General features: G+C 35.0%; 1 protein-coding gene across 2 annotated transcripts in view; it reads left to right on the top strand.

Annotated features, from left to right (window-relative positions):
* The window catches only part of LOC579017 (neuroendocrine convertase 2), a 36,362-nt gene extending 33,590 nt beyond the window's left edge, over positions 1 to 2,772 (top strand). For both annotated transcript variants that reach the window (XM_779152.5, XM_030999534.1), the window contains 3 exons: positions 493 to 593; positions 1,005 to 1,232; positions 1,405 to 2,772. In XM_779152.5, the coding sequence (XP_784245.3) occupies positions 493 to 593; positions 1,005 to 1,232; positions 1,405 to 2,188 (1,113 nt within the window). In that variant the 3' untranslated portion in view covers positions 2,189 to 2,772. The remainder of the gene's footprint in view (positions 1 to 492; positions 594 to 1,004; positions 1,233 to 1,404) is intronic.
* Positions 2,773 to 11,638: the final 8,866 nt, after the last annotated feature.

Here is an 11,638-nt window from a genome sequence, read left to right on the forward strand (position 1 = left end):
AAGATGTTGAGAATCAGGAGAGTCCTGTTGGCAGAACTGTTATCAAAGTCGAAGGAGGGGAAGACCAAGTACATTGACATGGCGCATAAATGATAGATAAAGTGTGCTTCGGTGCTTTCAGTCCTCACATAAAATCCACGAGCAATTGATAAAAAGATTGTGACAAAAAAGTCCTTTGGAGCGAATTCACCACAAGTATTGCTTTAAACTTTAGGAATTAAATGAAATAAAATACAAATTTTAAGATTTTATTTGGTTAATTTTTTATTATGCAAATGCAATCGAAACCTTTTTTGTGTATTATATAGGCCTATATATCTAATTTCAATGTTTGACTTGTATTTCGATTAATTCATTTTAGATTTACGGTAAGAAATTAATCAAACCCTTTTGAAATTTGAAATGATGCTATACTGCTGCCCATGGGGATACTTGAATAACGCTTCATGATTTGTTCAACATTTAATCATTATATTAATTTCATTGTCATAGGCCACTACTGATCTGTACGGAAACTGCACGTTGTCCCATTCTGGAACGTCTGCTGCTGCACCCGAGGCTGCAGGAGTCTTCGCCCTTGCTCTTGAGGCAAAGTATGATTTCATTTTCTATACTGTCTTAATACACGAGCTAAAACAAACCATCAAACCATCAAATACTGCATAAGCCATAACTTAATCGATAAAAAACGTTTTCGATGATCGATGAAAATTGATTTGGATGAACTGAGAGAAGCAAAGCCATTATAAAAAATGAGTGTAATCAGAAAATGTTTCCATGTTTTAAAAGTAGTTTTAAAGTCTGAAACATTTGCCTCTAGTAATCATGTAAAGATTATTACGGTTGAGATCATTGCAAAATCTTCAGACTGCAGAATATTTTAATGAGCGATACGTTGTATCCTTCGGCCGGTTTGTGATTGTTTTAGAACATGTTGCAGTCGACTTGATTGCACTGTTATGGAGATACAGCCTAAACCAATAAACTCCTTGTACCATCTGCAGCCCTGATCTGACCTGGCGTGATATCCAACATCTAACAGTCCTGACCTCCCACAAGAACCAGCTCTATGACGAGAACTACGATTGGCAGTGCAATGGTGTTGGTCTGGAGTTCAACCATCTCTTTGGGTTTGGTGTGCTTGATGCTGGTGCCATGGTCAAGCTGGCCGAGAAATGGGACATTGCCCCGGAGAGATTCCATTGCACCGGAGCTAAGTGGAACGGATCAAGGTGAGCATACAGTACAAGGAAAAATTAATGTTCAACATCTATTCATAATTAATGTGTTTGTTTTTGTTTTAGGTTTCCGTATTTCAGTTTGACTCTTTCAATAATGGGTAGATCGTACATGGTAAATGGGGTAATTAATTAATATTCCCTTTTTGTGTATATTTCCACACAGCACTGTGAGAGCTGGAGATAAGTTGGTTCTGAAGCTTAACACCGATGCTTGCACTGGGCAGAAGGGCCATGTCCGCTACCTGGAGCACACTCAAGCCATCATCACGATCAACAGCAGTCGCCGTGGAGATGTTACGCTCAACCTGACCTCCCCAATGGGTACCCGAAGCATTCTGCTCAGCACACGACCTCAGGATGACGACAACAAGGATGGCTTTCAGCACTGGCCTTTCATGACCACCCACACTTGGGGCGAGGACCCACGTGGAGAATGGACCCTAGAGGTTGCTATGGTAGATGGCTCCGAACACGCCGCCACTCTGACTGAGTGGTCTCTAGTGCTTCATGGTACCCAGTCAGCATCTTACATTGAAGAAGCCAACGCCAGGTCGAAATGCAAGGTCAAGGTCGAGCAGCTTGCTAAAGAAGCCGAAGAAGCAGCCCACAACCAGACCATCATAGATCAACGGGAAGAAGAGGAAGTCGACCAGGCAATGAAAGAAGCCATGATGAAGGCACAACTAAAGCAGGAGCAACAGGAGGAGGAACAACAACAACCAGCCGTAGAGATGCAGGAAGACTACCCCGACGAAGCTGAACCGTCCAGTGATCAATATCCGTATAACGGCCAGGGAAATGGTATATATGACTCAGAGGTGTCTTCCATGTTCGACGACTACAGCTCATCCGCACCATCATACATCCAATCCTGGAAAAGGTTCGGCTCAGACGAAAAGTTTTTGACCTTGCTGAAGGATTTACTCACGAAAGAAGCAGAAGACTAAATGTATTACAGACACCAAAGTCATAATCCAGGGTACAATAATTAAAATAAGCACAGCTAATTTAAGTTTTGGAACATGAAACGAAAACGGAAAAAAACAAATATGCGAAGAATAATTAACATTAATAGAAATCGCCAATTTTCTCGAGGAAAGAAGAGGAAATTTTGTGCTTTATGTAAGAACAGCAAAAAAATACAAATATAATCTCTTATATTATTTTAATCATGAGACCCTAATACACTTACCTTGAAAATAGGGCTTTTCAAAATGCTTCATGTATATTATGTTCTTAATAAGAGCAGGGTTTGGGGCCACGAAATGACAAAATCTTTAAGGACTATTCCCACGGCTTTTAATATCCAGTCCAATTTGGTGTTGGAGCAAACTTGTAAAACAAACTTGTTAACAACTATTTTCTTTTATTGTAATTTATTTTTCTAATGTAAACCTACGCAAGGTTATTTTTTGCAGTTTTTAACAATTTCTCATCCATTCGATAAGCCGTATTTTTTGTAAATAAAAAAGAGGCACGAGCTTCTTTAATTTTTGTGGATTAGACTGGAATAAACTGGAAATCGGGTTAATAAAAACTTAATGTTGAACATAAGGACCAAAGATGATTTATGAACTATTCAAATTGAGTCTTGTTTATATTCAAAATGTATGTCATCTTCTTTTTTTTTCCTTTCTATTTATAAATGGTGGTGTTTTCGTATATCAAAATACGGCACACCTTCAGCACTTTTATTATACAGTTGAATACTCTGAGCTATGTTCAACAGTGCTAATTTTATTATCATCATTTTATTTATCACCATTATCGTAATTATTGTTACGATCATTATATTATTGTCATTTTATCATTTTTAAACATTATTACTAATATTATTGATATTATTATTATTATTGTTATTATTGTTATTATTATTATCATTAGTATTATTATTATTATTATTATTATTATTATTATTATTATTATTATTATTATTATTATTATTATTGTTATTAGCGTTCTTATTATCGTTTATCATTATCATTGTCATTATTATCTTTATTATTATTTTAAGCATAATTATTATTATTATTATTATAATTATCGTTTGTTATTGTCGTTTATCGTTATCATTATTTTCTTTATTGTTGTTATTATCATGAATATTATTATTATTATTATTATCAACATAATAACATTATTATTGTTGTATTACTATTGGTATCATTATTATCTTTATTTTTTATTACTATTACCAATACTACTTTCAATAACAACGAAGGTATATAGCATGTTTGATGACAAAATAATGGCAGAATGCTCACTTATTTACGTTTCGGTCATCTTTGTAGATTGGGTGATTCTGTATGATACTTTTCACCCAAATCATGAATTTTTGTTCACTGACTGTATCACAGAAAAGTGGATTTCGGTTATTAACTTTGACGTGTATCTTTCAGTGGACACACATTGTCAAATCAACTTGTTATTGCCGTTTTTTACCTTCGATGCACTCGTGTTTTGGTAATAATATTTTTTCAAAACTCCTAAATTGAATATGAGAACATAGTCTTTAACGTTCTCGTAAATATTTCTTTGTGGACTGCAATCGTCACCGTTCAGTCAATGGACTATATATATATATATATATATATATACCAACATACGTGTATATATATTTTTTTCTGGAGGGGTAGGGGGTTTGATTTTATTTTGGAGGGGGGAGGGTAAGGGAAAGTGGGAATAGATGGGATGATGTTTTGTTTTGTTATTATTGTTTTATTAAACAAATTTTATCCTGCTATTCACAATTCATTAATTATGATTAAGTAAACGCGCTTTAATTATTAATGACTGATCAAGGCTTATATTTAAACTATTCAGCCAGGCGTTTAAGTTAACCAATATATTCAATTTAAAGTAGACTTGAGGTACAAAGCATGCATACACAATTAAAAAGAAATCTACAAAAGTACAAAAGTCAGGATATTATTCTTTTAATATGATAACGCGTTTTATTTAATTTCTTTCAGATGAGTTCTACACAAAAACATATATACAAATTCATAGTGTAAACACATCAAAGATTTAATCTGAATCTCTATTTTAGGACTCATTGCATGTGTGTTAATATGTATGTGCAAAAGAAAATATATGTTGAGTGAGTGACGTAGTCTTATAATTCTGTAAGTATTTCAATACACATTTGAATGCGGGTTCGTTTTTTTCCCCGAGTTGATTGCTCACTTGCTTACACATCGCCCTCTCTAGCTCTTCATCATCTTAAAAAGCAACCATTATTTTGTTCATAGATATATTTACTCTAAAGCTACAATAAGTAATTGTTTTGCTTTGATTAATTGATTATTGGTTAGTATTATTACTGTGTACTTCTATGAATTTCTAGCGTAAGAAGAACGGACCCGCATTCAAACGTGTTTCTAAACAGAGAACCAGCTTGACACTTTAATTTCATGTACTTAATAAAATGTGTGATGTAGAAAAGAAAACAGAAGAATACGGTATGTACATAATATATATTATAGAAATATATTGTAATTATCTGAATGATATATTATTAAATGTAGTCATGTGATGTCACACACAAGCCTACATGAACTCAACTACTCGATATATGAATAGCATAAAAATAGAACCTTGGCCCTGTTATGTAGTTTTGTGTGCGAACAAAGCTTGTAAATTTGCTTGCATAGAGCAGTTTATATTTACCCCCCCCCCCACCCTTTCCCTTCGTATAAAACGATGATGATATTCCCCTTAAAAAAAGGTTAAAGTTTGAATCATTCTATCACATTTCCATCCGTTTTTTAGCCTGAAAATGTTATTGCTATATGGTGTAGCTTTTTCCTTTCGTCCGTCCATTATTGGAAGAAAACGGACAAAACATATTCCTCTGTGAAGATATTTCTTTATTAGCCTATAAACTTGTTCGCAATTTAAACACTAAAAAATGCGATCACAATTGGCCTGATGCGATTTATGATTTGAATTTTAATGTAAACCAAGATTATCTTTATCAATTTATAGGATAAGAGCAATTGAAATTATTTAAATGTTTACTCAATTTTGGAATCAGCGGTTAAAACGTGAAAGTCAGACCATTTATATCATTGTGTTTCCCTTTTTGTGTAGTAGTTAATTAAAGTGCAATTAAATGTACACGTCCCCAAAATATTTGTACTGTCATAGATTTATTTACCACGTCAAACTTTATAAAGAGAAAGAAAGAGAGACAGAATAAGAGAGAGAGAGAGAGAGAGGGTATGAACTTTAGACCAAGTCGAGAATTACTAATTATTGGTTCTGACATGTCTACATCTACCTGCAGTAACTATACACTGTAGGTATTGATTACATCCATTACAGCTTAGTTCACTTTAAAAATATAAATCATATATATTTTGAGTAAAAGAAAATCAAAGATCATGTGTAACATTGAAAATACGCATGTCCTCTGCCTGTAGAGGAGGAATATTCCAACGAGGCAGTGCATCAAATACAATCTCTATACAAGAACACTACTAGACAATGGAACAAGATCAAACAAAAAAGCACAAACATAACAACGTAATAATTAAATAAATGTAATCATAATAATCATAATAACAACAATAATGATAATGATGATGATGATGATGACGAATTTTTATAGAAAAGATGAAATAAATGTTTAGTGAAACAAAAACATATAAAAGTACATAGTGTGAACGAATGCGTGTGTTTTTCGTATGAATTCAGAATCTGCCAAAGTGCCTGTGTAAATGCGGCTACAATACCAGTCCTCTGTTTATCATAAATCATAATACAAATGGCAAATGTTGGTCCTAAGTATAGAGTAACTTTGCATCATTCGTCAAAGTCGTTCACGTTCTCCCTGGCAGGGTATATCATGTCTTTCTTTTCTGGTAAACTTGGTGAAAGCTGCTAGCCAAAGATGTGGACAGAAGCACAGAGTTTTAATGATATCGAAGATTTATTTTAATTGTAGTTCACATCATTGTTTTGCCAAATCGTGACCCACGATTGCTCTGACATATAATTACAATGAATTCACCAATTAGTTATTCTACTAATTTTATTAATTTACCAGCTATGTATAATGCAAATTAATTCGTATACATTAGTTGGTGCAACTTATCAAGTTGCCTAAGAGAACCTTTTGTTCAAGATGTTTAAATAAGATATAATAGATTTGACTTTTCGTGTCTACGTGCTGAATGCTGATTCGCTTTATTAGTTTAACTTTTCGTGTAAAGCATGTAGGCTGAAGGAAGCATCTAACAAAATGAATTATTCATGAATGCTTCTGGCACGTTCAAGTCTATAGTTCAAACCAAATGTCAAACACACAGTGGCGTGCAGTTAGGGGCCTGAATATATGGGTGCCTGGTAGGAAAGAATTCTTTGAATACCGTGAGCGCCGCAATATTCTAGTCATTGTCAGAGTCAGGGCTGATGGTGGAGCGACTGAGCACCAGCGCCTCCTGTATAGGCCTACTATGAATTGTGCATGAGGAAACTAATATCATTTTATTTATACTAGTAAATACAGTAGGGCTATAATAACAAGGGAAATCATTGATCCGTTAACAAAAACTAAAGATCAGACTGCACTCGAGCGAAATATATGTTTATCTTCCACACTAGAACTTGCAGCACGCCATAATAGTTTTTCACTCGTATTTGGGATGTGTTGATCTTTTCGCATGTGCGAGGTGTATTCATCATTCGACAGAATCGGTAAGTTTCACCATTTTCTAAATTTGATTATTGAACAATAATTCCCGTATGTACATGTAGTATATGATTTTATCATATTTCTTCAATAAATCCAATTTACAAGGTGTTGAATAAAGTGACAGCTATTCGTATTATCGTAAGAAATACTGGGTGGGTTGGAAAGTATTCTAGTACAAATTACAGGAATACTTACTTAAATTACACAGGAATACTTACTAATTTACAGGAAACTTACTAATCTACATGTATTGGTTAGTAACTAATTTACAGGAATAATGTTAATTGTGAACAATCATTGAATAACCTTGTCACCCAAACTAAATCGCATGAATAAACAAACTTATGGGAGTAACAATAAAACAAAAACAAAAAATTCGCATGGATGTCTTTACAGCACTATTATTCTTCCAAAACTGTGTGTTTTAATCTAACTTTGATCAATTATGATATATCCTGAATGGACTGCCATACCGTAACGTATTGAAGAATGATCTAGCAGTTACCATGTTCGCCCATGCACATTCCTTTAAATGACGACGTGACGAATATAAGGGCACAAGGGGTGGGGCGTGGATGAATATAGTTCAATGTCGGTCTTAGGAAGATGAGCTCGAGCCGCGTGTCCCCGGTGAAAAATATCTTCTTTTTTTTTTCAGACATTGCGATGGGTTTCTCCGCTCTTCTCCCCCTGCAGCATTAAATGAATAACCTTGGATCCGCCAACCGTTCAAGAAAAAGTTGAATTTTCTAGGAAAGTTGAATTATAATGTTTGCTTCCTCATTCTGTTTACTCCCTTCTGGTAAAATACCGTAACAGCAATGTCCCATGAACACCATTAATTTGATATCCTAAACAACAATTATGAATAATATAAAATTTGAACAAAATTCAAATGCCGCATGTTTTGCGTACTCTCTCTAAGAAAATGAGACAATTTTTTTTCGTCACATCAAGTAAATTGGAGATTAAAAAGGATAATGTTTTGGGGTTTGTTTTTGTCTTTAAACGACTGAAGAACAGTCACAAAATTTGTCATTTCTTTTGTGAATAAATTTTATAATGCAAGGCAGGCCAAGCAAATGAAAAGTGTACATTCCAACAGCATTTGAAAGATAATGATACCTCCCCTTAAAACGAAAGGGCTTAAAAATGTCTTTAGTAATAACCTGATTTTCAGACCCTTGTAATTAATGGTCGTACGTTTTGTGCTGCGCAAAGATTCAATAAGTTTAATTTTGTCAATTACAAAGAGTGGGTTATTGATGTAGACAAATTATCATGTACCTTTACAGCTCATTTTATGTATTTTATTACCAAAGGAAAAAAAATGTCAGTCAGTCACTTAATAGTGTCTGACAGTAAAGTCTAGAAGGTAAACAGGTTTCCTTGCAAGACACTGCTAACGTTTAAATGTCACAGATAGGACATACGTGACCAGGCGCGTACGCAGGATTTTTTCAAGGGGGAGGGGGTGGGGGGGTTTAACATTTTTAAATCGGGCCGAAAATTTCGCAACGACTCAGCTAGCCGCTGAATAAGCGGGGGGGGGGGGGGGGGGTAAGGTCACCTTTTTAGGTCAGCCATGGGAATTTTTTTTTTTTTTTTTAATAATAATTAAAAACAAAAAACAAAACAAAACAAAACAAAGGGGGGTTTAGGGGGGTGATGGGGGGGGGGGGGGGGGGGGGGAGGGGGTTTACACGCATAAAAATACCAAAGGGGGGGGGGGTTATAGGGTTATATATGAACAGTAAATTATTATTAAAGAGTGTTTTATCCCAAATCATTTGGTATCATTTTTGTGCAGTATGGGTTCATGCTTGGATGAACAGGAGGCATTGTTTGCGAGAGTGCAAAAATCGACTTGCGCCAAAGTTTCTTATGTGATGTTTAAATAAAACAATTGGGATTTGGGTACTAAATCGTTTTTTTCAGATCCAGATAACATACAAAATTAATCATGCCACACATATCAAATATTAACAAACATTTTGTGCGACTTTGCTCCTGCAAAAACCATATGCAATGCATTTCATTTGATACATTCAATTCATTCTCTCACTCCGCTAATCCCAACATAATACGGCATCACTTTGGCGCAAGTCGATTTTTGCACTCTCGCAAACATTGCCTCCTGTTCATCCAAGCATGAACACATACCACACAAAAATGTTACCAAATCTTTTGGGATAAAACACTCTTTCATAATGAATTACTGTTCATAGATGATTTTTAAAATAATTAGCATTTTTCTATAGGTGTAAACTTCTTTTTGACTCACACGGTTAAAACTATGTTATTGTCCAAGTATTGATCCTGTCGTGCGTAATTCTACGGTATTCATGTTCGTGTGTACAGTGCCTGCATATTCAACAATGATGTATAATCGTCCATGACCTAGCATCGTTTATCCATCCATGAATGAACCTGCATTCAATCAGCAGATGTATTAGATTTAGATTTATTGTATTAACAGAAAACCAACGCTCCTTCTCTCCCCTTTCCCTTTCTTCTCTGCAAGTCACTCTTTTTAATTTTATTTTTTTTATTGTTGAACCTAAGTTGAGGGCTGCGGCGGGCACGTCAAGCTACTTTGCCTACTTTATGTAGCCTTTACACTGTATGCATTGAATATATATGTTTAATTTCGTTTATGATCTGTATAAAATTATATACACTTTAAAATATTGTATCAAACCATATTATGTCCATGAAAATGTATGAAAAAAAAAAAGCAGAAACCAATAAATCAAATCAAATCAAATCAAATCTTAAACAGCTGAACCGAATCTCTTGTTTCAATAAGATAGGGGAGATTATCCGATCATTAACTTTGAAACATTACCAAAATTGTCTAAGACCAAGTATTATATATTTTATGCACGTGATGCAAGACGAGTTGTTTTGATCTTTTGGTTGACTTCAAGAAAACCAGCTTTAGAAAGTTGGTTGTATATAGCCAACATGAGTTCTTGGACCATTTTCCATAGTCGATCCATAGTCTTTTCTTAGGATACCGTCATACCTTTGGGGCCTATGTGCATTATTATTCCCTCTCTAATTACTTCTTCCAAATTATATTTTCAATATCAAATCAGTTATATAACGAGTATTTATGAGACTCTAGAATAAAAACTGGCTGAGAAAAGGTATTTTGCCTAAAATTTCTCGTCACAATAAACAAAAAGGTACGTAATGATAAACTATCACATTACGGTATCCTTCAACTACCTTTTGATTCGATTTCCGAGAAAAAAACACTCACCGGTTTTTCTTCAATTTAAGAATCTTTACAGAAATATGCAAATCGTTTGATGATGTACATTTGATAATGACACTATTTGTTATTTATTTTAGGAGAGTTTATATGTATATGTTTTTTTAACAATTTTAGCCCCAAAACTTGTTTTGGGTTATTCGTGATAAATCAAATGAATTGTGACAAAGACTATGTTCTTGAGCTGCTAGTATCGCGATATATCGATATCATGTCTGTCATGGCTTTGTGAAACGGTTTATCCACTTCATGACATCTCCGTAGGTCGCCGACAAAGATATGACTGTCATGGAGTTGGTTTCGAGAAACGGCCCCTGGACGAAAGAATGTGAACAAACATCAGGCATCTCGTCTAAAATGTATAATGAGCACAAACATATACACATTGGTATCTCTCGATCGATGAATCGTGTCGGGACATCTCGCCCCAGTCTATGATGCTGAGGCGAGATGTCCCGTGGGGCGAGTTAGCCCGGATTCGCTGCTAGTTGTATTACAAAATTGGTAAAATATAGCGACCAATTCTTCACACATACGGTATCCGCAATCGCTCAAACCATTTTTTAACATGTAAATCTATGGGTATTTTACCAAGACTGAACTATTTTCCCAGTAACCATGGTTACTGGGATTTTTGAACTATTACATGGGTTTGGAATTTTTACCGGGAATTTTACGGGAAGAGTTAAAGTTTATAAATGCAATTTCGACCAATCAGATGGCTAGATTTCTTAAGTGAGGTATATAATTGTTTTTATACGCTCTCGGGAAGGTTACAATTGGGCTATTGCCCTCGGCACGCCTCGGGCAATAGCACAATTCTTGAGCGTATAAAAACAACTATTTCTCTCAAAGCAGTCATTAATACTATAATACCATTTTGATACGCAGCTGCATCAATCTTGTCAGGAAGAATATTTATGCCTCCAAACTTTTCGCAAATGAATTGTTTGAAGTCATTTAAAAAAAAGGGCAAAAATCATCGGAGATAATTTTTCTCCTTGTCGCACACCAATGTTACAATGAATAAAGAAGACTTTTCTGTACCAGAAATTACACATGACTTAGCCTGAGCATACATATGCTTAATTACATTGAAAAACTTTCCTCAGCATTATTCTTAAGTAATTCTGTCAACTCCTGGGGGCCGTTTCTCGAAACCGTCATAACTACAAGATCAACGACATCTCGCCACTGTCATGCAACTTGTCAGCTAAGTGTTTCACGAAGCCGTCTTTGCCAAGATGAGCGACAACTTCCGCGACAAGCGAGTTGTCACTGCTCCGAACCTGTCATATCTTTTTAATTGCTGTAAAGCGCCATCACAAGTCAGTTTGTTGCCATTCCATGGGCCGCGAAATGGACGATTAGTTTCACTATCATTTTGAGAAAAATATAGACGAGTTCGGTACGTAATTC

Source organism: Strongylocentrotus purpuratus, unplaced genomic scaffold (genome assembly GCF_000002235.5).
Source record: "Strongylocentrotus purpuratus isolate Spur 01 unplaced genomic scaffold, Spur_5.0 spur5_scaffold_5, whole genome shotgun sequence".
Lineage (NCBI taxonomy): Eukaryota > Metazoa > Echinodermata > Echinoidea > Camarodonta > Strongylocentrotidae > Strongylocentrotus > Strongylocentrotus purpuratus.